The following is a 26106-nucleotide window of genomic DNA, read 5'->3' as shown; positions in this document are numbered from 1 at the left end:
TGTGATAATTCAAACTTCTTGATAATTCAAACAAAATCTGGAGGTTCCTTCGAGTTGCAATTAACGAGAATTGACTGTAGTGACATTATTGGAAACATTTTGGCATGCACACAATAGACAAAAAATGGAAAGCGTAGTAGCAAACTGGCGTATCTATTTGTCTTTTGTGTGCCCGAGCCCACTTTTAATCGCTTTTCGCTTTAAAATTGGCTCATGTACAGATGTCTCTGTACCTATAACTGTCTGTTGTACCTATAACGTTGCAGGAATGCGCAGATTTTTATGACACATCAGAAGGCAAGCAACTCCTTGGGCCGGGTCGCAACTGGCTCAACCTCATCGGCATATTTTCTGCAACTTTGGCCTGGTTTACTTGCTTGATACAACAAAAATGCTACATTGTGCATGGTATCGATGCAGCTCTTCTTGGTTATGAGGTGGCAGTTGGAATCAAGGTCCTTGAACATCATTGTCATCAGCGTTGGACTCAGTGCAATGCCCCAGTCATATCCGTTAGTAGTACACCTGACAATAAACCCTAGATGCGCCAGAGATTTTATAGTCTTTAATTTTTTGTCTATTGTGTGTGTGCCGAAATGTTTTCAATAATATCCTCAGACCAACTCGCCGAGCTTTCCATACTATTACATGATATAATGGTTTCAACATGTAAAATATTATGACCTTGCATGCGTGTGAGCTGCGGCTGAAGCGAGCCAACAAAAGAACCAAGGTGGTAATAATTTTTTGTTGCAATCTGACGTGCAAGTGACAACACCGGAAACAAAAAAGCTGCCCGCATCTTGCCACTGGGGGAACTCGAGTAAATGTGTCGCAGAGTGGTAGGGGTATTGCGTGAATGTTGCGTAATTGGGTATGTCTTGGCAATGCCTGTGGTGTACACGTATCCCGAAGGAGTACGGCCACCAGCGTGGGTCCGGTCTCAGCGAGCCGCAGGGCACGCGTTAACCATCGCCGTGGCGAGAACACGATACTGCTCAAGTCGCAACACTTTATTGTGGCAACACCAAACGCAGTACAGCCCGTTGCAAAAAAAGGCGAGGCGGGAAAGCAAGTAGGCTTATTGACGCCACGGGCACAAAGTACTACACAGGGTGCCACGAGCACGTCTCCGCGGTAAAGGTGATCCACGGAGACACCGGAACAAAGGCCCGGTTGCTCGAGCGAGGGCAAAGGCGCTCGCGTTGGCTTCGGAGGGAGACGGGTCGGCGTAGCTAGGCCACGCACTAGGACACCGTACCACCCCTCGGCCGTGCGTACGCAGCGGGGCAACAAAAGGTGAGCGTTCGCTTAGGGCGCGAGGCGCCGTCAGCGAAGTCCGACGAGCCCCCGAGCGACGGGAGTCGACGGACGGAAAAGATTGCGTGGCTCACCGTTTGCTTTCCCGGAGAGTACTGACCGCTCCCGACGCAGCGCGCGAAAACCTCTCGGGAGTCCCCGCGCGCGGCGCCACAGTCAAGATCCGCTTCTGGGTGAGGGAGTTAAACGTCACTCCGCTCTCTCAGCGCGGCAGACAGCAAAGGAGGGCAGACATGTCGGGACATGAGAATGGCAGAAAAGGCGGCAAAGCCCGCGCAAAGGCAGTGGGCCAGCCTCAATTCCCACATCCCCCTCTCCTAAATTTGCTCTTTACCGGTCTGCAAAAGGCAGCCGAACGTCACCCATGCAGTTAAAATGACACTGCTATGAGCGACAGCTAACCTCAGTTCAGCCCTGTTACTGCTGCTAAAAAAAAGACCACAAATGAGAAACAAACCATAAATAACAAAGTAAACACATGACACTATAAAGATAACTGCGGAAGGGAGCACAGAAACGTGGCACTAGTGTTCGTGGTGCTGAAGGGGGATAGCGTCCACTGCGCGGAGGGGCGGAAAGGCGTGACAGTGTCCGCTGGGTGCGATGCCCGAGTGCGAGGTCAGAGGTATGGAAAGGGGGCTGACTGATGGCTTGTTCCTGCTCTTGATAAGCCGCGAGTCCGACGAAAGCCGCTTCGGTTGTTCGGGGCCGCCCCGCATTTCTGGCTCGATGACGGAGCTGGACGTTGCGGGAAGCCGGGCCTCTCCAGTGGTCAGGGAGGCCGAACCCGAATTGGCTGCGAGGCGCCCTGGCGTTGGCCGGCAGCATATAGCTGCTTTCAGCTGGCCTCGCGCAGGAGCCATGGTGGGAACGGCAGCAGGGCTTCTTCGACGGCGGCCGAGAGCAGAGCACAGCCAGACGGTCTGATGTCAATGGGTCAATGCCCCCCCAGCACCTCCAGTGTCCGCATCGATGGGGGGGAAGCCGAAGCACTCTTCGCAGGCTCGCACTGAAGCGTCACGCACTTACGCACGCACGCACACACACCGCCGACAGCTGCGCGAGCGTAGGCGCAAAGCGTCCTTCGTCTCTCTCTCTCTCCCGGCAAGCACCGACACTCAAGGTCACACACAGCTCCCTTCGCGGTAGACGAAACGAACACGGGAAAAAGGTAAAAAGAGAGCAAAATGACACTCAAGATCTGGCAAAAAAAACACAAAACACAGATAACACTTAATATTAGACAAAAGAAACATAAAATACACATGAACACTTGAAAAAAAAAAAAAGAAACACTGGCAGCAGACACGGCGGGGTCAACTTTTTTACGAGAAAAGGCCGTAAAGAAGCTAACCTATACTGAGACTATACAGTAAACTGAGGGCCTTCGGTTGCGGAGAAGTCCGCCGTCCAGCGCGAAATCACAAAGGTGACCGCTTCCTCAGATTATACCGGTGCGGGGTCCGAATGCAGTCCGCCGCTCCGGGTGTGCCCGTTGCTTGCGCGAAGTGCCGCAGGGCACTGGCGCAAGCTCGTCAGACCATGACAAAGGGCTTCAGGTCTGCGATGTGGGCACGGCTGAGTTTTCCCAAAGGGAATCTTTCAGCTAGTACGCGCCACGGACACTCACTGATAATCAGTTCATAAGACCGGGCGACTTTCCAACCCTTGGCTCAACCGTTTGTCAGACGTGACAGGCACGGAATAGCGATAAAAGCCACGCTTCGTACCGGGCCAGGTCACAACATTGCTCAGTTTGCAAAAACTTTCGAGCCACGCAGGTGACCGGCCATGGGTTCGTCGTGAGAGGATCGCAACAGTGCGGCTCTCAGACTTTTGGGCATAACCACCTTAAACGGGTCTATTGACTCGTCGTCAGTGGCTATATACTCCAGCAGGAGCCCGTCATGGTCCAGCAAAATGAATCCGCCGGGGACTCAGCGATACACGCTGTTTCAGCCCCCTAATCGCGACCGCCGCAGAACAAGCAGCGTAACGGCGCTCCGCACTTCGTCAAGACGGTTTAACGGCGCCCGCCGCAGAGCAAGCAGCGTATACGGCGCTCCGTCCATCCGAGATTCGAAACGGATCATCTTGCTGAGCCTTCAGTAGCTCTTCGCTGCTGAAAGCGATTCCCATTCTCCCAAATGGGGGAGTCTGGTATCGCGCCCACTCAGGACCGCAGCGACAACCGCATGAGTCGGCGTTACGGGTTCGCTCTCGGCCTCGTGGCCTTCGGAAAGTTCCCCCGCTCGGCCGCTTCGCGGTGCGCCGCTTACCTGGATAGCAGCCAAGGTCATCCTCATGGGGACTCCCTCTTTTCGCCGCTGTTTCGCCCTCGACGCTTGCATGTGCTAAGGCACCGCGAGCGGCCGTCGCACCGAAATCCAGGTTCTCGGCAGACAACAGGGGGCACGAGATAGCGCGTCAGCTACCACGTAGCGGTGTATTCACCACAAAAAGGGGTGACGACACATGCGAGCGCCGAAGCGCGCCCGTCGATAGAGGCGGTGGCCTCTTGGTGCAACGCGGCATGCCACGAAGCAGACATGTTGCGACGAGCCCGAATCGCGCAGGCGAACTGACTCGCTAAGAGCAGTCAAAAGCTAGAGCTTTTGATACCGCGTTGGGCGCCAGTGTGGTGTACACGTATCCCGAAGGAGTACGGCCACAAGCGTGGGTCCGGTCTTAGCAAGCCGCAGGGCACGCGTTAACCGTCGCCGTGGCGAGAACACGATACTGCTCAAGTCGCAACACTTTATTGTGGCAACACCAAACGCAGTACAGCCCGTTGCAAAAAAAGGCGCGGCGGGAAAGCAAGTAGGCTTATCCACACCACGGGCACAAAGTACTACACAGGGTGCCACGAGCACGTCTTCGCGGTAAAGGTGATCCACGGAGACACCGGAACAAAGGCCCGGTTGCTCGAGCGAGGGCAAAGGCGCTCGCGTTGGCTTCGGAGGGAGACGGGTCGGCATAGCTAGGCCACGCACTAGGACACCGTACCACCCCTCGGCCGTGCGTACGCAGCGGGGCAACAAAAGGTGAGCGTTCGCTTAGGGCGCGAGGCGCTGTCAGCGAAGTCCGACGAGCCCCCGAGCGACGGGAGTCGACGGACGGAAAAGATTGCGTGGCTCACCGTTTGCTTTCCTCAAGAGTACTGACCGCTCCCCGCGCAGCGCGCGAAAACCTCTCGGGAGTCCCCGCGCGCGGCGCCACAGTCAACATCCGCTTCCGGGTGAGGGAGTTAAACGTCACTCCGCTCTCTCAGCGCGGCAAACAGCAAAGGAGGGCAGACATGTCGGGACATGAGAATGGCAGAAAAGGCGGCAAAGCCCGCGCAAAGGCAGCGGGCCAGCCTCAATTCCCACATGCCTAATTATTGATTTGTCTTTATTATTCTTATTTATTGAATAAAAGAGAGGCATCGCCTTCACCGAGAGGTGTAACACTGATGTTGGGTTGTGCCCCACTACTGGTTGAAGGTACTGTTGCTTCATCAAGTCAAGCGAAAGCCAAGTAAGGGCACCCTGGACTGAATTCAGAATGCGCGCTCCGCTGCTTGTATACACACTGCCCATGTTTGAGGGAGAGGAGTACGGGGGGAGAGGTCTGCACCCCCACTGAACATGCTCGACTTCCGAACGCCCGGTGGTGTCTTATTCTTTAATGGCTCCTGGAGTGACAGTTTTGAGGGTGTCTTCCTGGGCCAGCATGAGATGCGAGCATGTGCAGTGGGGGTGTGGACAACGCGAAATCATGCAACTAAGAAACGCTCCACATTTAAAACATTTAATTACAGGAATATCACTGCTTATTAAGCTGCAGTGATAATGGGTATCAACACACTTGGTGACAACGAAAAACAGGCTCTAAACAAGTGCCCTTTTTTTGTGGCACACCGTCGTCACTTCTCGTGATTTCACAATCACACTTTCAAAAGCTTGCTTGGCAAGCTTCTAATGCTGCCGCTTTGTCCGGCAGCGATGTCCGGCTGCTGGCGTGTACGTCATTGTTGCCAGTGTACATTTCTCAGGTCGCTGCTCAAGGCAGTGGTTCCAATAATGCTCACTAGATGGCGTGCCGCCACCCAGGCTGTTACGGAACCTTCGTGTGTGTGTGCCGGAGGAGGTGGGGCGGCGTGCATGAAGGATCTGCTCAGTGCGCATGTGAAGGCTTCCTACCAGGCGTCGGTTTTCGATGGCCCACGCACTCGCCTCGTCGCAACTTTGTCCACTTCGTTCTCGTCGCTTCCTAAGCACGGCAGCACGTGACAAGTCCCCTACGATGAGTTTTACGCGGAAGTACCGATACCTCCCAAGCCCCCTCATCTGCCTGCTCTCAACCCTGTTGAAGAACGCCTGATAGCTTGACGTCAGCTATTTATAAGCATTGGGCATTTGAATCACGACAGTGGCCATTATGGCATAAAGGGGCAGGTGGTTAATGTGCCGATCGACGTGGGTAATACTGTGCAGTGCCGGCTGTAGAACGTGCCCGAAAACACTACCTTCGATGTACTGTACACATAATGCACCAGTTTGTTAAACTTTCCTACAGAAATGGTCTCGCCAGGAAACGCCTGGTGCACCTCTGAGCAAGCTCCTATAACATCATTCACTTTGTGGATATGGCGGTGATTTTTTATGGTTCCTCAAAATCAGATGTAGTCATCACCTCGGACAAATCTTGGCACAATCATAAACATGCATGGTTCCCTTAGCTGACCAAGCGAGCCGTCAAGACAACCAAAGCGACATTCTAGTCAGCAAACTCGATGCATGATCAGGCATCAATATTTATTAAGCATCAAATGAAATCCATTGCTGGCAGAAACATGGCTGGTCTATGTGGGCAGGAAAAAATTTTTTGTACTGTTTATTGTGCTGTCAAAGTGAGCTTTAAAAGAAGTCTAGGTGGCATTATACTTTTGGTCCGATGTTGATATTACCTGATGCAAACATCTAGTAGTGCAACTGTATTGAAACTTGACACTGCGCATTGCAGTGCTGCCTGTAATGTAACAGGGCAAACATAAATTTCTTTTGTTCGCATTGAGCTATAATAAGTCTTGTAGGACCCCTGACACCAAATTTGGAAACTCGAGATGCTTGTGTTGTTTGAGAATCCTGCATGTGGTTGCTCTTCTGACCGATTATTAGAGACGAGTGTTGCCTATAAGATATAATAATATAGTTTCAAAGTAATAGTGAATGCTCGTCAAAGTATTCCGGTCCAACCGACATTTTCAATGGTTTGACATAGGAAGGGGCTCCCACGTGATGTAGAGGTCAAGCAATTATTTTCACTGCCGGAGTATATTACGGGGCGTGCACAATACCTCGACTGACTTCCGTAGAGGACTATGGTTCGTCAGCCCTCTCGCTGTGTTGTCAGGCTGCTCTCAAGGTGGTTTTTGCTGCTTACGCCAGGAATGCTTTTCATTTTTCTGGGGAGACGCACGCATAAAACACCCACATTGTTTTGTTACTCACTGTCCCTGGGTCCACCTATTTGAAAACAGCTCGTTCAGCGACAGCAAAGCTTAGGCTCACGTCGGAGTCACATAGTCTCAGGTGCTGTCCTGCTGTGGGGCACTAGTTTCTTGTGGTATTTCGGCGAGCGTTTTGAACTGACCCAAGATTGTTCTGAAATAACAATGCTAGTAATAAATATATGATGCATCAGAGCATTTACGATTCAATTTTGTCATTAGCAGATGCAAAGCTACAAATTACTGTAAAAAATTCATCAACAAAACTTTCTCTGTCAGGGGTCCTTTAAGCAGCACGACAAACTTTGCATTCAAGCAATCAAAACTCGCACGAAAGTGTGGTAGCTGTTTCCTGAGAGCTTCGAGCAGACACCACTGTTGCAACAAAGATGCTTTCTTATTTGTATAGATCTGTGCATATTGCAAAATTTTGAGTGCAAAGAAAATTTGAGTAATAAAGTACGTTTTAATTCAACGTTTTTCGAATATTTGCCATACCTGCCAAGTCCCCGTGTTTTGTCTATTTGTTACGCTCATTCGGCTGGCTGGCGATCTCCCAGAAATCAAAATTTCTGCGCAATCTGGCCTTCTTGAAAAAAATCAAACACAGTCCAATCTAGGCTTTTTGTGAAACTATTGGACTATTGCATTATATGTTAAACAAGTTAGGAGGTGTTCATGTAAACGTACAGTATAGTTTCAGTGATACAAATTTGGGAAATTACACGGCTGAATTACACTCTGTCAATGGGCCACAATTATAATGTTCCGAACACCTTGGTGCATCACTCTAGTTGATATGAACTTCAGTACCAAACCGTCTAGCAATGGCAGAGAGCAATACGCTCAAACTTAGGAAGGACGCGCGCGGCCAATGACATTGTTGTCACTCTTGATGCGATGATGTACAGTTGCTCCCAAATATATCGAACTCGAAAGCGATCGCATAATAGTTCGATATAACGATAATTATAAATACAAAATATGCACATTTAAGGTTTAGATAAAGCATTTCAGGCCTTGGGAATCGTTACATGTGCTAACATAATGATTCGCTCACAGTATAATGAAGAACGAAGTGTGAACTGCAAGTTACGACACTTTATTTCGCATGAAAATAGTCAGTAAGCTTGTTTTACTTCTTACGCTCTGTCTAGTTTCAGTCTTTATCAATATCACTAAAGCTTTTCAAATAAGCGAATTCGGCTTCTTCGGCCATGCAAGCTTTGTAGCTCTTCAAAAGGTTGGTTAGCGATGGTAGCGAAGGCGGTGACATATTTGTAAACCCACTGGTACACTTATGCAGCAACGGCAGCCATGATCTCAGCATGGGTGCAGTCTGAAACATCTCCATCTTCATCCACACCAATCAAGTCGCTCTCTGTCAGAGATTGTGTCCAGAAACGCTAAGTCGCAGAATTCAGTGAGGCACCTTACGCCGTTGTCAGTGGTCATGACACACCCGAACGCGTGACCTGGCCCACAAGGAAAGTGTACGACGGTGCTTTACTTGACATCGCTCCAAGTGCCAGTCATGATTTTTATTGCTACGTGCTGGTCAACTTTCCGTTCAAATCCCGAATGAAGATTCATCAGGAACAAGATGAGAAGTACACAAGTTTACAAGACGCAAAAGACAAAGCCGAGTTTTCACTGTCGACATATTGGAAATATATTCACTTGTAGCTTTGTAGCTGGAAGTCGCTGCTTTGATGCAAAAAGCCATTGTGCGCTAACAAACAAGGAAGGGAATGTGAATATTGCTACAAGATGGCCGAGTCACTTCGCATTCTCATTTTGGTGTCCTCGGCAAAAGGTCTTCTTGAAAAACACAATACCTGCACATTAAGACCTTCAGATCGCGCATCAAACATATTGGTGCAATCACAAGCGCCACGCAACAAACTTGATCAGCGTAATAGAATGCCACTGCCTTTTTGTCACCTGCGGACAAAAAGAGATGGAAGCTTGTTAGAATGCGGCCCAAAATTGATGAATATGTGCTAAGAAAATGTCTTTCTGGTCTTCGGCGTGGCACAGCATTCAATATAGAGAATATCCCGCTTTGAGGGAGTTCGAAATGTGGGTGCACTGGTCCCATACTTTTGCATGGGAAATTCAAGGGGATTTCTGAACTGTTCGATATAGCAAATTGTTCGATATTCCCAAGTTTGATATACAGTCGAAACCCGCAATAACGAAACCCCGCGAGTATGAAATCCCCGCGGCAACGAAATATTTCTGGATCCCCGGCGAACGTTCATAGAAGCTAATGTATTACGTATCTCGCGGCAACGAAATGTTTTTGTGCAGCGATCCCGCATTAACGAATTTTCTACCATGGTGCGGGCCTTATTTTACCCTCCCGCCAAAGGTTAACTGTCGAAAATATGCTCGTATGCGTGTTATGCGCATTCAAAATTTGTAAACGTCTGCTTTTGCCGCGCTAGCGTGGGTACCGCCATTTTTGTTTACTTAAGGGAGGACGCGGCTTTAGGATCATGAAAAATGGCAAAAAAATTGATTTATTGAAAATCAAGTTTGAAGTTTCTGTAACTCTTTTTTCTATCTGATTCCAAAATATCTACACTGAAAACCGCGCAGAAGTGCTTCGGAAAATTCATTTCACCCACCTAGTTAGCGAAACTTTTTCTGGAAATCGCGAGAAAACAGCGATTTTCAAAAAATGGCTCCGCGATGGCGGGGCCGGGAGCCGGCTTCTTGGGCTCATCGGAAAGAGCGTTTCTCCGTGTTTAACTTTCTTGCCTCAGCTGGCTCCTCCCTTTAAAAACAAGTGCACAAAAAGCAAATGTTTGAAGGTCGTTTTGAGGCCCTTGATTGGCTGTGGCCGCGATGTTGCCTCAGCTCGCCTCGCCAATGACCCGATGCTCGCTCCGGGAGATTGTCGTCTGCTGCTTGTGCGTCGCGAGGACATGGCTCTCAAAAATTGCTACTTCGTGACGTGTTCACAGCTCGATGATCACTTAAGATATAATTACGCTTCAGTTAGGAGCAGTAGGCGGATGCGCGATCAGGTTACTACGAGCATGTCGCGTCATCGGAGTTGTCTTTAGCCCTCACTCCGCCGACAGTGAGACTGCGGGCAGGAATGATGCGCCAGCGGACTCGTGGCGACGTGCTTCGTCGCAAGCAACGAAGCTGTAAGCGGTGGCACGGTCAGATTACTACGAGTGGCCGCACCGGATGCACGATCAGATTACTACGAGCGGGCGCGTAGTCTACGAGCGTGGTGCGTCATCGTAGTCGGCCTCAGCCCTAACTTCGCTGACAGCGAGACTGCGGGCAGGAACGACGTGCTAGCGCATCCGAAACGACCCGCGGGTTGTTTTGTATGCGCAGGACACCTTCGCTCCTTCGGTGCACATGAGGACGATGTAGCAATGGACCACTTTTTCCAGTGCGAAGGCAGAGCTTTGAAGTTGTTGTATAGCAAGGATCGGCAAAGTAAGTTGACCGACTTCTGGCAATAAATTTTCGTTCTGCTGGCCGTATCACTGTTTTTATGTCTGATACTCGCGGCAACAAAATTCTCGCGAAAATGAAATTTTTCGGTTTCTCCGGCGATTTCATTATTGCGGGTATCGACTGTATCCAACATCGAGTGTATGGTGATACCAAAGTGACATAACTCCAAAAGACAGTGTAAATTCAACGCTCACCCACTAAATGTGATGCTTCTTTCTGCGAATGCTGGCAACAGAACCACGACAGATGCATTAAGCAACCAGCAAGTCCTGTATTTTTTTCAGTGCCAGTGGAAACGCTCGCTTCTCAATGGGAGCCAGTGGTCTGGCTTACTTCAGGAAGTGGGCATGATATAATGCCCCATAAAGGGTAGGCTTGCTTGCTTTGCATATGCGTCCAAACGCTTTTCTTCGGAGATGGAATAGACACACTTTCCCACTCCAATATCATGCGTCAGTGAGATTTCTTCCTCCATGCTCCTTCTTTGTGGTTCGTAGCAGTACGACTGCCGCCTCACAGCGCTCATGTGGCATCTACACCAAGGAAGTTGTGCAATGTGAAAGTGTGCAAGTTCCCCGGTTTCTTTGTGCTTGACGTTCATGTTACAGAAATTGTGTGAAAACATGCACACTGACATTCTGGCTTTCTTAAGGACATGTGCGTGTTAGTGTGATTGGGCATTCTCATGTTTAATACATTTATGCTTCAGAAGGAAGAATGATGTAGAGGTGCATATTAATTATATAACTGATTAGCCATGGTGTCATCTTATATAAGCAGAGGTCGGCTTATATATAAACAGGGGATTTTCGGGAAGGAGACTTTCATGTAGACAGCATTTCTTGTGAAGTGCGATGCTGATGGTGCGTTCTAGGACATTGCCAATGAGGGAGGGGGGCACCTTAATGGAGTGCAGTGGGCAAAACTACTAGGGTCATAGTGTGTTGTGCTTGTGTGTCATGTAAGCACAGTGTGTTACCTCATGGTCATCTCCACACACTTTTTCGTAACAGGTCTTTGGTGAGATGCCTCTTCAGCTTCAGCCAGTGTCCTGCATTTTTTGACAACCTCATTATTGCCTATGGTGAGCACCTGTAACCTATGTTCTAATACTTTCAGTGGTGATGTTGAGGGATGGAACATCTTTGCCATGTGTGCCATTTTGTGCCAATCTTGTTTATGTGTGCCATCTTGCGCTCAACCACCCACCCTGCACCAAACTCGTTTATCAGTATCGCACTACGCTGCGGCACCTGAATTGAGCCGCAGGGTTGCACAGCCAGCAAGCCCCGTGCCCGAAAACATGGCTGGAACATCGTGTTCTCAGTTTGACCGAAACTGTATAGTTTCGGTTTCATCATTACGAAGGTTGGATCAACAGGCACAATGCGCCACTAAAGAAAAAAAGGCCATAAGTTTCGAAAATGTTGCTTTGTCTTTTTTTTCTTAACATGTGTTTCAAAGCTCATTACATCAAAATGTCTTCTGTGTTAAGGAATACACTTTGATGAGATAAATGGCCTGCTGTGTTGAAAATGATCTGCTGTGTTCGATATTGCATAGTACCAAAATAAAAAACCCCAGAACCATTTTGCAGCTCTAAAGAAGTCTAACCTAGGAAGAAGCTTCCAGGATATGCACACATTTGTGCAGGCATTGTACTACCTAGTGGTATTGTGGCCATTGGGAGACTAACATATTAAAACACAATAAAGAGAATAACATGAATGTGTGCTGCGGCCCGTTATTTTTACATGGTAGCGTAAAAGAGTTCGCTTCACAGGAATTCTGTTGTCTGCATCGACATGGGCATCATTGGTTGTGAGCGAAAAATCAACTTGTGCATGACTGAAAAATCGAGAAAGATGCATATAAAATAGATAATAAAATTTCCAGGTCCAAGCGAGTATCCTCGGCTCTTGATTTTTTAGTTTGCGTGGCAAGCAAGCATTTTACTGCACAGCCGTGTGTCTGCTTGTAATTACAGTAAAAATGGCTTGCTCTACTTAGAAATGCAGTTAAAATAAGGGAAATATTGTTCTTGCTTCACAAACGAATGTATCCTGTGTACATGCTTCACAATGCAACATGTAATATCGTGATAATATTGCATGGCACAAGTGCACATTGCCATTGGTTGTCAGAACAAGTGGTTATCTTAACGAATTCATGCTTTAAAGCTGGGGACCCATTACAAAAGCCCATGTGTACGCGTATTCCCTTAAGACCACATAGTGGGTGTATAGCAAGTTAGAAAAGATTTCACGAGCATAATTGCTAGTAGTCTAAAGCATGCTAGCCATTACCAGTGATGGAAGTGCTGTTCCAATTGCTCCAAACTGATTTAAAAGAAAAGTTCACTCCGTGTTACTTTAAAGTGTTATATGCGTTAATAACTGCTCCAAACCTGTTCCAAAATGGCATTGAGAAACTGAAAACAAGGAACTTGAACTTTGTGATCATTAAGCAAGCCTACTTAAAACCAAAAACAAGGTGTATATACAGCTGAGCTTGCTTATAACAAACCTGAGTGGGACACGGCATCTGTTCATTGTATTTTGAAGTTCGTAATAAATGAAACACAGCTTCAAAAAAAATGTTGAATGAGAACACAAAATTTTTTTTTCAAAAGAAGTTCGTGACACATATTTTTCGAGTAGCAGAAGCGATAAGGATGGTCTCAAGCTTATTTAAAGTGGCAGTGTGCTTTTCTTTGAGGCCTGAAGCATAGGTTGCCTGAAGCTATTAATGTAGCCAATTGTTACAAGCACGCTTGTGGGCACTAGCTCCAAAGTTTTATTGAGTGTCATCATCCTCACAATCCGATTCCACCAAATCGCTCTTGCCGTGCACTTCATTCACAATACCTTCATCAGTGCTCAGTTCTGCAGTTTCGCCATCATTATCGGTCGTACTTAAATCATCGCAACAGATGCCCTGCACGCCTTCCCATGTCCCATGTTGGAGTGGACAACGCACTGCCACACGTCGCTGAAGTGGTCCTGTTAGGAAGCTTTACGCTCGGCATCGGATCTGACGTCAATGAAGTTAGCCTTGCGAAAACATTCTTACTCACATGAAGCCATCACCGCCACCCACGAAGCCTTCACCATTTCCACAGCTGAATACAGAGACACCCGAAACGGCAAGTTAGCTTCCGGGCGGTCAAAAGATATAAGCAAGTGCTCCACAACGCGGCACCTATAGCGATTCTTAAACGCATGGATTACGCCTAAGCCAAGCGGTCACACTTTCGACGTTTTGTTTGGCGGCAGAAAACAGCAAGGAAGGCCCCACGTCCACCATCCTGACCACACACGCGCACCAACAGCGAGCAAGACACGCACGCAAGATGTAGAAGCCAGCACGCGTGTAACTGCTCTGGGCCCATTTTTAGTCAGAAAATCAAACTTTTGGATTCGAGCTTGCGTGGCTGGTGGCTGGCGTCGCGGAGTGGTGGAGACGGGCGGAGCTGCGATAAAGGAAAGCAGACTTGCGAGAGACATGCAGAGGAGTTGGGATAGAGTGATGCATGAGTGGGGGAGCATACGGTTGTCTGTGGAAAGGGCGGTTTGTGCCTGCTGAGGCCAAAGAATCTCATTGTGACGCCGGTGGACTTGCGCAGCCCCTCAGACTACGATAATTTGCAATTAATTTCGTGTGAAAGCTGTTTTTACGCTTCCGAACTCATGTGCAGGGCATGCTAAGGTGAGTGTGAACTGAGCGAGAACAGGTCCTAAACACGGAACGAATCGCATATTATCAAAGTCGGTGCGGTAGCGCAAGTGAGTGAACTGGAACGATACGACACCGATTCAAACAAGACTCAAACTATTGGGTACAGTCGATAGTCGACGATGATTGCTAATGGTCTAGTCAATGAAAGTGTTGCAAAATCAGTGATCAAAATCTGGGGGGAGACTAGTTGGCCGACTGTTTTTTGAAAAATCGCTGGCAGTGTAAAAACACGGGCCTTGTCTGGCAATGCAGGGCGCTCAGAGTAGCGGGGGACGAAGGATGGAGGGGGCGTGTAACAAAAAACGGTTCGGGAGAGCAACTAGACGGTTGCGGAGGCAGAGTCGGCATTTAACAAAAAGATACTATGGGCACCTCGCTGATAGCTTATTGTGGCTAAAAGTTGTTTTCCAGGAAGTTGCTGGAGCGCTGACTCTGTTCGCTGTAAGCGATTGATGACACTCAGAGACTTTGTTTGATTTTTCGCCATTAAAATAATGTACATTTCCAAGGCACTGAAATAATGAGTTAGGATTAGAAGGATGAATGTATTCCCGATGGTTCAGATAGCCACGACGACACGTTGAAGGACTGGAAAAGCCCGGTTGCTCACTTCCTGGCAAGCTTCCATTCATTTACACACTGCCACTTATTTACAAACAAAGGCCACGGTGACCACTAAACTGACCGCACAGTAAGCGCTGGGCTGTATTAATGTCGGCGTTACTTGCTGGGCCCTTCGTATACTCCACACATCGACACCAACTTCTCGATGTAGTATCAACCTTGGATTGGAGCCGGCGCCAAGCACGACCTCTGTCCTTGCTTCCCGATCTCGTTCTTGAGCACTAAGCTCTGCTTCTCTCCATTTCCCTCCGTTATATACCTCCAGCTCGGCCGCTGGAGGAAAGAGCGCATGGCTACGGCCCGCCGCGTGCTCCGAAACCGGCGTGACGGGTCTAGTTCTCGAACTACCGCTGCGGCGCCACCGGGGGAAGACAGTTTTCGCGAGCGCCCACAAAATGGCATGCGCGGCGCGCATGTGGTAGTTAGCGCGTGCATCTGTGTGCGCCACGCAAAATCTTTCAATATTCGTCTAGCGTGTGCCCACCAGTTAAATACCGATCTTGCTTTTACATACCTGCAGCTCTTGCAAATTTTCAGTATTGTCTTGCACGAGATGCATGGAGCCTTCCACATCGAACAGGTTTCACGGAAGTAAGAATTGTGAGCACATTTTACTCGGATCCTACAAAATCACAACTGTAGCTCTTCCTACAGGTCTGGAAGAGCTGCATCTTTCTAATGCATCTAAATTTATTATAGCAACTGTGAGTATGTCGCTTCAGAAAACGTTGCTTCAGATTTATTCATTTCATTTAGAATAAGTAACCTCAGCAATTGCAGTTCCCACTATTTCTTTAACGCAAAATAAGATAGACTTTTTACTTCCTCCAAGTACGTCTATAGTATTCGTACAATACAGTATCAGATGCAACAACTTCGAAATATACTTAGCATGTGTGCGATCTCATAACAGTGTACTCGAGCCTCTTTGAAATTTCAGGGACTGTAACTTCAATGCTGGCAATTGAGCGCGCAGTTATGAAGTGAATAATATTGATACAAAACAGCCGCTAAACACGGCTGCATGAAAGAGGAGGACGAAGGGGGTTTTTCCGTTGGATGCTGGTCTGACGCCATCTTGCTCATCGGGTTCTCTGTGCTGTAAATAGCTCATTAAACAAGCTACTCGTAACATTATTGGAGGAGGTGGACGACCCCCGTACCTCGATGGAGATGCGCAGCGGTCGCACCATCGGCGACCTTTCGACTGCTTCGACTGCTGGTACTTCCTCTACGCCGCCCTCATCAGTCCAAGCCACCACCTACGTCACACTACCGCACCTCCGGGATACCGGCACTTTCTCCGGTGATGGTATGATTGATCTCGACACTTGGCTGAAGCGGTACGAGCGCGTCAGTGCTACTCACCGATGGGATCCCACGCTCATGCTCGCCAACGTGCTTTTCTACCTGGACGGCACTCCCCGAACATGGTTTGAAAGCCACGAAGCCGACATAACGAGCTGGGATCTCTTCAAAGAAAAGATACGTGACCTGTTTGGCGATTCATCTGGTCGTCAGCTCGCTGCGAAGAAGACTCTTGCCACACGGGTCCAGTCTTCTACCGAATCGTACGTCTCTTACATTCTTGACGTCTTGGCCCTTTGTTCCAAGGCCGACCAGTCCATGTCGGAAGACGAAAAGGTTAACCACGTCTTGAAAGGCATTGCTGACGATGCTTTCAACCTGCTGGTTTTTAACAACGTCTCGAGCATCGACACAATCCTTAAAGAATGCCGACGTCTCGAACAAGCTAAAACCCGCCGCGTAGCCCAAAGCATCGTGCGCCTTCCGAACACAGCGGCCACTTCTTCGTGTGACGACGCCTTCCACCAGGCCCCTCGATGTGACAACCTTACACGCATCATTCGTCGAGAGGTCGAGGCAGCACAACCGGTAGCCACGCCATTACCGACGCCTGTGCCTTCCCCGACCACGATCTCTTTAATACAAGCGGTCGTTCGTCAAGAGCTATCGAATGTCGGCCTACATCCTGTTCCTAACGTATACTCTGCTGAGCCTTCTTATCGTACCCCTTCTGCACCTCGCATACAACGCAATCCGTCCGAATGGCGTACTCTTGATGACAGGCCCATATGTTTTAACTGTCGACGCGTTGGTCATATCGCTCGTCACTGCCGCAGCCGCTGGGCTCCACCGTTCCATTATGCACCTCAGTATCACACCACTTCTGCTCGCCAGGCGTCCCCACCACTTTCTCCATCAATGCCGACCACATTTTACGCTCCTACAGCACCTCTGAGTAGACCTCGCTACGACCGGTCACCGTCCCCTGCTCGTCGTCAGTCCCGGTCGCCCCCACAACGCCGTGCTGCCTCCCCGACCTATTCGCAGCATCTCCGACCGGAAAACTAGGCCGTGCAGCTTCTGGAGGTGGAGCTGCGTTGACGACCTTCGTAAGAAATCTTCGATTAACATTAACAATGAACCTGAACCTTTTGGACGTTACTGTCGTCAATGTTCGTGTCAGTGCATTGATAGATACTGGCGCGCATGTGTCCATTATGAGTGCTAACCTTCGCCGCGGATTTAGAAAAGTTGTCACGCCCGCCCTCAACCGAGCTGTACGAGTCGCCGATGGAGGAACTGCCGCAATTCTTGGCATGTGCTCTGCGCGAGTGTCTATTGGGGAGAGAAGCACTGTCGTTCTTTTCGTCGTTATCGAACATTGCCCTCATGAACTCATACTCGGTATGGATTTTCTAGCCACGCACTCTGCCCTCATAGACTGTTCAGCTGGCTCTCTCTATCTCGATTTACCCCTCTTTTCCGACCCGTCCAGCCCACCGCAAACCAGCCTTTGCTGCATTGATTTCACGCGCCTCCCTCCTAACTCATTCACACATGTAGACTTATCCTTCACGCCGCCAGTACCTGATGGTAATTACATGGTGGCCCCGATTCCTGCAGTGATGCTTACGCATGGGGTTGCTGTGCCGCATATGATTCTGACGATTAAGAGAAACCGCACCTTCCTTCCACTGGTCAACTTTTCACTCACCACCCAAGTTCTGCCACAGGGTATCTCCCTGGCCAAAATTACTGCTCTCCAAGATGACCATGTCGAGCCCTTCAGAGTTGACGATTGCTGCAGCTCAGTCAGTGGCTCCACTCCATCACGTTCTTGAGGCGCCGACATCGAGCGAATGGTGTCATCGGACCTCACGTCTGAGCAAGCTGCAGCGCTTTGTCACGTTCTTCAGGGCTATCGTAGCATTTTCGACTTTGCCAGCAACTCTTTGGGCCAAACGACCATTGTCACCCATCGCATAAATACTGGCCATGCAACCCCCATTCACCGACGCCCCTACCGTGTGTCGGCGTCGGAGCGTGCAATATTACAACATGAAGTCAGAAAAATGCTTGCAAAAAACATTATCGAGCCTTCATGCAGTCCCTGGGCTTCTCCAGTCATCCTTGTTAAAAAGAAAGATGGAACATGGCGCTTGTGTCGATTATCGTCACCTTAACAAAATTACCAAAAAAGACGTTTATCCTTTACCTCGCATCGACGACGCCCTCGACTGCCTGTACGGTGCCACTTATTTTTCAACTATTTACCTTCGATCAGGGTACTGGCAGATAGCTGCGACGAGATGGACTGCGAGAAGACCGCATTCATCACTCCTGATGGTCTTTATCAGTTTAAGGTGATGCCCTTTGGACTCTGCAATGCACCAGCCACATTTGAAAGAATGCTGGACTCATTGCTCCAAGGGCTGAAATGGTCCACCTGCTTGTGTTATCTTGACGATGTTATTGTCTTTTCGCCCACATTCGACTCGCATTTTGATCGTTTCTCAGCTATTCTGGACGTTTTTCGTCGAGCCGGACTCCAGCTTAACGCCTCCAAGTGCCGCTTCGCTCGTCGTCAAATTTCCGTGCTCGGTCACCTTGTCGATGCTCAAGGCGTGCGTCCAGACCCAGAGAAAATTCGCACAGTCACGAACTTTCCCGTTCCGAAGACCACAAAGGATGTCCGCAGTTTTGTGGGGTTGTGTTCATATTTCAGACGCTTTGTTAAGGACTTTGCGACCAATGTACGCCTGCTCACAAGGACTTTGCGACCAATGTACGCCTGCTCACAGACCTCTTGAAGAAAGACGCCTCGTTTACCTGGGGCCACGACCAAGCGTCATCGTTTTCGCAACTTACGACATTGCTTACAACGCCACCAATCTTGGCTCACTTTGATCCATTAGCCCCAACCGAGGTTCACACGGACGCCAGTGGACACGGCATAGGAGCTGTGCTATTGCAGCAACAACGCGGACACGACCGTGTTATAGCCTACGCAAGTCCACTGCTATCTCCAGCCGAGCGCAACTATTCCATCACGGAGTGCGAGTGCCTCACCCTTGTATGGACAGTCGCCAAGTTTCACCCATACCTGTACGGGCGCTCATTCCGTGTTGTCACGGATCATCACGCGCTCTGCTGGCTCGCCTCCCTGAAGGACCCCACGGGACGTCTCGCTCGTTGGGCTCTACGCCTTCAAGAGTACACGTTCTCTGTAATGTACAAAACAGGGCGATTACATCAGGATGCGGATTGTTTATCCCGCTACCCTGTTGACAAAGCAACCGATACTGACGCTATCACGAACGTTTTTTCCGTGTCGCAGCTGTTAAACATTGGCAAAGAGCAACGTCGGGATGCTTCTTTACAAGCCATCATTGACAAACTGGAGTCAACGCCTCGCGACCCGTCCCTACGAATGTTTTTGGTGAAAGACGGGATCCTATATCGCCGCAACCTTGATTCCTTCGGATCAGACTTACTTCCTGTGATCCCAGTGCACCTGCGTTCCACTGTCCTGCATCAACTTCATGACGCTCCCATGACGGGCCATTTGGGCGTTCCTCGCACATACGATTAGGTACGACGTCGGTTTTTTTGGGCTGGACTTGCCCGCTCTGTTCGACGCTATGTCGCCGCTTGTGAGCCCTGTCAGCGTCGCAAAACGCCGTCTGCCCTCCCAGCCGGCTACCTTCAGCCGATCGACGTTCCCAACGAGCCTTTCTTTCGAGTTGGTCTTGACCTGTTGGGCCCTTTTCCACTCTCCACAGCCGGAAATAAATGGATTGCTGTTGCCACGGACTACGCGACGCGGTACGCAATCACACGAGCACTCCCGACCAGCTGCGCTACCGACGTTGCGGACTTTCTGCTGTACGACATAATATTAGTGCACGGTGCTCCCCGTCAACTTCTCACCGACCGTGGCCGCATGTTCTTATCAGCTGTCGTTCATGAAATCCTGAGGTCTTGCCATACCAAGCACAAATTTACTACTGTACCATCCCCAGTCAAATGGCCTCACGGAGCGCCTCAACAGGACCCTAACTGATATCCTTGCCAAATACGTTGCGCCAGACCACCATGAGTGGGACATTCATTTGCCGTATGTGACGTTCGCCTACAACTCATCTCGTCACAACACTGCCGGATATTCGCCCTTCTATCTACTATATGGCCGGGACCCAACTCTACCTTTAGACACGTTACTACCTGCGGCCACTGAATATGCTGGTGAAGCCACTGCCCGCGCCGACCACGCGCGCCAAGTCGCCCGTAACCGTCTACAGGCTTCACAGGCGCGCCAACAACAGCTCTACAATTCTCATCATAGGGACGTGCACTTTTCTCCGGGTTCTCTCGTGCTCCTCTGGTCACCTACTCGGCGTGTGGGACTGTCGGAAAAACTGTTGTCGCCCTACACTGGACCATTCCGCATCGTTCGCCAAGTGACAGACGTCACGTACGAGATTGTTCCAACCGATCCAACAAAGTCATCGTCAGCTCCAAGCGACACCGTTCACGTGGCTCGGCTAAAGCCCTATTACCCCCCTTCGACATCATCTGCTTAAATTTAGCACCGGGACGGTGCTTCTACCGCCGGGGGTTATGATACAAAACAGCCGCTAAACACGGCTGCATGAAAGAGGAGGACGAAGGGGGTTTTTCCGTTGGATGCTGGTCTGACCCCATCTTGCTCATCGGGTTCTCTGCGCTGTAACTAGCTCATTAAACAAGTTACTCATAACATTATTAAAACTGTGAGACGAAAAGAGCGATGAAATGGTACAAAGTGCGAACACAACTGCTTGCATTCCTGCGCTATTAATTGTTTTCGTCTCATTCCGTCCCGACATTCTTATGATAATGCAGCTAATTCAACAGTGAACACATAATTGAAATAATATACGTGAAAATATTGTAAATTTGTATTGTATTGTATTGTGAATTGAGGGCTGATCCTGACATTTTTAAAATTTTTTTACTTCTTTACATTTTTGCATAATAAAACGACGTGACAATTGCTCCAGCTTGTGCGCCCAACTTTTGGCTTCTGCGCCTATCGACAAAAACACCATCTGTTCGGTCTTTTCATGTTAATTTCTCCACAAGCACTTGGGAATTCCGATAGCACTCCAACGCGCTTGTCTTCTAGCAGTCTCCGTCATGTGGTTCTGTCATCTATTACTGTTTATTTGTTCTACTATGTATTGTCACAGGGTCGTGATGTCGACAAAGAAACAGTAGTATGAAGGTTAAACTGTTTATTTGGGCGAACTTGTGCCCGGTAAATAAAGAGTCGGATCACAGTAGCAGACCTGCACTGATAGCGGCGAACGAATTGTCAGCCGTCGATCAACTGACAAGCGGCGAAGCGCGTCAGCATTTATACACTTGCCGTCGAATGTTCTAGCCTTATCGCTAGCATAGACGTAGGCTCCAGAATAATCTGTATAGTTCGTGGAGTGGGCGTGATCTTTTAAAAATGACCTACTACAGTCCTGAAGCTTCTCGGAGACTGCAGGCGTGGTTTGCGCTGAGAATTACGTAGTGTATTGGGGCGATAAAAAAACTTTAGAACAAGAACTTGGCATTGCCTCCATCTGAAAAAGGCATCCCGATGCTTTAACAGAGGACGAACGTACAACAATAATGCAAGAAAGTACAATGAATAAATTACTATACAGCAATAACACAAAAAAACACTGTTTCGGTTTGTTAATGCGCATGAAACGGCTTGAGGTGCGCGACATGGACGACTTCAGGTCGCGATCGGCGTTGTGAAAGCTCGTGATGCCGTCGGGGACAACCTCGTAATCAAGTGGGCCCAGAAGTCGAACCGCCCTGTACGGTCCGAAGTACCGTCGCAGAAGCTTTTCAGAGAGTCCACGTCGGCGTATCGGCGTCCACACCCAAACACGTTCACCGGGCTGGTATTCCACGGAGCGTCGTCTAAGATTGTAACGGCGACTGTTGATTCTTGATACGTAGACGCGCGAGTTGTCGGGCTTCTTCGGCACGTTGAAGGTACTCACTCACATCGGGGTTTTTTTCGTCGGTGACGTTGGGTAACATAGCATCGAGCATCGTTGCTGGGCTCCTTCCGTGGAACAATTTGTACGGAGATATCTGCGTCGTCTCCTGCACCGCCGTGTTGTATGCGAAGGTCACATACGGAAGAATGGCGTCCCACGTCTTGTGTTCGACATCGACGTACATTGACAGTATGTCGGCGATCGTCTTGTTAAGCCGCTCGGTGAGGCCGTTGGTCTGTGGGTGGTACGCTGCCGTCCGGCGGTGGTTTGTTTGGCTGTATGCCAAGATCGCTTGAGTTAAGTCGGCAGTGAATGCCGTTCCTCTGTCGGTGATAAGGACCTCCGGGGCGCCATGACGTAGGACGATATTTTCGACGAAGAACTAAGCTACCTCGGATGCACTGCCTTTGGGCAGGGCTTTTGTCACGGCATAGCGGGTGAGGTACTCGGTAGCTATCACGATCCACTTCCGAAAGCCGACATCGGGAACGGCCCCAGTAGGTCCATACCAATCTGCTGGAATGGTCGGCGAAGTGGTTCAATTGGCTGCAGAAGTCCCGCTGACCTGGTCGGCGGTGTCTTGTGTCGCTGACAGTCCCGGCGTGTCCCCACATAACAAGTGACGTTGGTGGTAAGACGTGGTTAATAGTACCTTTCTTGTATCCTCGCGAGCGTGTGGGAAACACCGAGGTAGGTGCCTTGCTGTCGGATCGTCGTGCAGGGCCTGCAGTTCTGGTCGCAGAGCTGAAGGCACCACAAGGAGGTACTTGGCTCTAAGCGGTGAAAAGTTTTTCTTTTGGTGAAGACCGTTTCTTAAGAAGAACGACGCAAGTGCGCGCTTGAATACCTTCGGGACTTCGGTAGTCCTGCCTTCGAGGTATTCTATTAGGGCCTTAAGTTCCCGGTCGGCCTGCTGTCGTTGAGCGAAGTAGTCTGCAGTTATCGTTCCCAAGAAGTAGTCATCATCCGGGTCGTCGGGTGGTAGTTGGTCGACAGGCGCACGAGAGAGACAGTCGGTGTCGGGGTGTTTCTTGCCGCACTTGTGAACGACAGTAATGTCATATTCTTCAAGTCTCAGGCCCCATCGTGCGAGGTGACCTGAAGTGTTCTTCATGGTAGCTAGCCAACACAAGGCGTGGTGGTCGCTCACAACTTTGAAGGGCTTGCCGTAGAGGTAGGGGCGAAATTTCAACGTAGCCCAGATGATGGCGAGGCCCTCCTTTTCTGTTGTGGAATAATTGGCTTCTGCTTTGGATAGGGATCGGCTGGCGTAACTACTAACCCTTTCAAGTCCGTCAGCCCTCTGCACAAGAACAGCGCCGAGACCTACGCTGCTTGCGTGAGTGTGTATTTCTGTCTCGGCGAATTCGTCGAAATGGGCAAGTAACGGAGGCGTCTGAAGGCGATGTTTAAGCTCCTGGAAAGCGTGTTCCTGCGGCGTTTCCCACTTGAACTCTACGCCGGCCTTGGTAAGGTTAGTTAGTGGATCGGCGATGCGGGCGAAGTTTTTCAAGAACCGCCTATAGTAGGTGCATAGGCCCAGAAATCGGCGCACCGCCTTCTTTTCAGTGGGCGGCAAGTCGGCGATGGCGGCTGTTTTCCGAGGATCGGGACGAACTCCAGACTTGCTGATCACGTGCTCCAGGAACAAGAGCCCCCCGTATGCAAATCTGCACTTTTCTTGCTTCAGAGTGAGTTCGGACGTCTTGATGGCTCTAAGTACAGCTTCAAGGCGCCAAAGATGGTCGTTGAAACTCGAGGAAAACACGATGACGTCGTCCAAGTACACAAGGCAAGTCTGCCACTTCAATCCTGCCAGTACTGTATCGATAACGCGTCGAAAAGTTGCAGGCACTGAGCAAAGACCGAAGGGCATCACGTTAAACTCACCTTAAAGATTACGATCGTGCTGATGATACGGCAATCCTGGACTTTTTAGAAGTGTCGCTTGACGAATTTCAGAAAGCATCAAAACTTGAGTCCGTTGAACAGCTCTGGAAACGTTTTAAGGAAATTGTAGGTTACTGTTCAGACAACTTCATACCCACTCGCGTTAAAAAGACAAAACGAAGAAATCCATGGATAAGTAGGAAAATAATTCACATGAAGCGTAAACTAAAAAGACTGCACAGAACTGATAGTTCGACAGAACTATCATGTGCTAAGAAAAACTTGAAAGCAGAGATAGCGCAATCCAAAGAACATTTTTTCAATAACACACTCACTAGCTTTCTAAAGAACTCACCACGTAAGTTTTGGCTGTTTTTTAAGGAAGTGAATGAGGGAATTGATCTTATTGTAGATGGAAAAGAAGTAATCACATAAAAGTCAGATATAGCTGAAAGACTCAATTTTTTCAGTCGGTTTTCTGTAAGGATCAGGGTGACAACGAGGAAATTGAATCAGGTGCTGCAGTGACGCTTCAGGAAGATGATATAAATATTAACCGAGAAGGTATATTCAATCAACTACTTCTTTTAGATACCGAAACGTCACGTGGACCTGACGGTATATTGAATCAATTTTTGCGACAATTTGCGGAGTGGCTGTCATACTATCTATTGATTATTTTCGAGAAATCTTTGAAATGTCACTCGTTACCTCAAGATTGGCGTAGAGCAATTGTTGTCCCAATTTTTAGAGGTGGTGATAGAACATCATTGAACAATTATAGGCCTGTCTCACTCACGTCGGTATGTTGTAAAATATTTGAACATATAGTGGCAAAAAATATTCGGCAATTTTTAGAACAAAATGAATTATTATGCCCCTTCCAGCATGGATTTCGCGGTGGTTTTCCAACAGTCACACAGCTGATTGAAACTATACATGACTTGTGTATCGCTGTAGATGCCTATATGCAAATCGATGTTATATGTATCGATTTTTTAAGGGCATTCGACAGAGTTTCACACTGTAAGCTGCTATTCAAGCTTCACAATATCGGTATTAGTGAGAATGTTCTCAGTTGGATCAGAGCTTATTTAGAGTGGGAGATGCTATGTCGGAAAATCGGGAGGTGTACTCGGCAGTGCCTCAAAGATCTGTATTGGGGCCCCTACTCTTCTTTTTTACATAGATGATATTTCATCAGTTGTCCAACCACAAGTAAAAATTAAGCTATTTGCAAATGTCTGCCTAATTTATTGTCCGGTATCATGCAGAGAAGATCAAGTGACTATCAATCAGTGCTTACAAACGCTAAACTTATGTTCTAAATGGGGTATGAAAATGAACATTAAAAAATCCACTTACACACACATTACAAAAAAGAAGGAAGTGCTTTGCTTTGCATATAACATTGGTGATAATATGCTGGTGAAAGTGTAATTTTAACTACTTGGGTGTAACTATAACAGATAGGTTGAGTTGGCGTCCTCATGTTGATAACATCTGTTAATCAGCACATCAAAAATTGTGCTTCCTACGAAGGAAGTTAGGATGAGCCACAAAAGATGTCAAGCTGCTTGCCTACAAAACGTATGTTCGTCCGAGATTGGAACACGCTAGCGCTGTGTGCAGTCCACATCAAAAAGTATTAAAAAATAAATTAGAACGCATTCAGAGAATGTCAGCTCGCTTTATCTGCTCCAAGTATAGAAGAAGGGATTCTGTTACTGAAATGTTAAAAGTATGTAAATTAGAATCACTAGAATTAAGAAGGCGGAAACAGAGGTTGAAACTTCTTTTTCAGATCTTGCATGCCGGGGTGAAAATAAATAGGGATGATTATTCGGAGCGTTCTTACAAAAGGTTTTCAAGAACATTATGCACTACATTCATACAACCAATACATGCTCGAACAGATATCTTTTCGATTTTCCTTCTTTCCCGATGCTATTAATATGTGGAATGAATTGCCGAATGATATGGTGCAAAAAATAACTTGGAGTGATTTTGAGGTTGATCTTGATACGCATTTTGTTGAAAATATATAGTTATCAGTGTTCATGTATGTGTTTCCTTACAAATGTTTCATCGGTCATAGATATCATGTTGTAAATGTATTGGGTGAAAAAGCATGTAACTGTGTTTCTCATATAACTATGCTATATGTTACTGAGTTCATCTTACCATTTCTTTTCAAAT

The 26106-nt window shown here is 48.5% G+C and overlaps 1 protein-coding gene across 15 annotated transcripts in view; it reads left to right on the top strand.

The window, feature by feature from the left end:
- LOC119160784 (uncharacterized) overlaps window positions 1-26106 on the top strand; it is a 708235-nt gene that overhangs the window by 169004 nt on the left and 513125 nt on the right. For all 15 annotated transcript variants that reach the window (XR_012887742.1, XR_012887741.1, XR_012887743.1 and 12 more), the window contains one exon: window positions 11314-11384. Coding sequence is in view for 12 of the 15 variants with exons in the window: in XM_075880899.1 (XP_075737014.1) it covers window positions 11314-11384 (71 nt within the window). In the remaining 3 variants the exon portion in view is untranslated. The remainder of the gene's footprint in view (window positions 1-11313; window positions 11385-26106) is intronic.

The sequence above is a fragment of the Rhipicephalus microplus genome, chromosome X, assembly GCF_043290135.1.
Source record: "Rhipicephalus microplus isolate Deutch F79 chromosome X, USDA_Rmic, whole genome shotgun sequence".
Taxonomy (NCBI): domain Eukaryota; kingdom Metazoa; phylum Arthropoda; class Arachnida; order Ixodida; family Ixodidae; genus Rhipicephalus; species Rhipicephalus microplus.
This window is presented reverse-complemented; position numbering and strand designations above follow the sequence as displayed.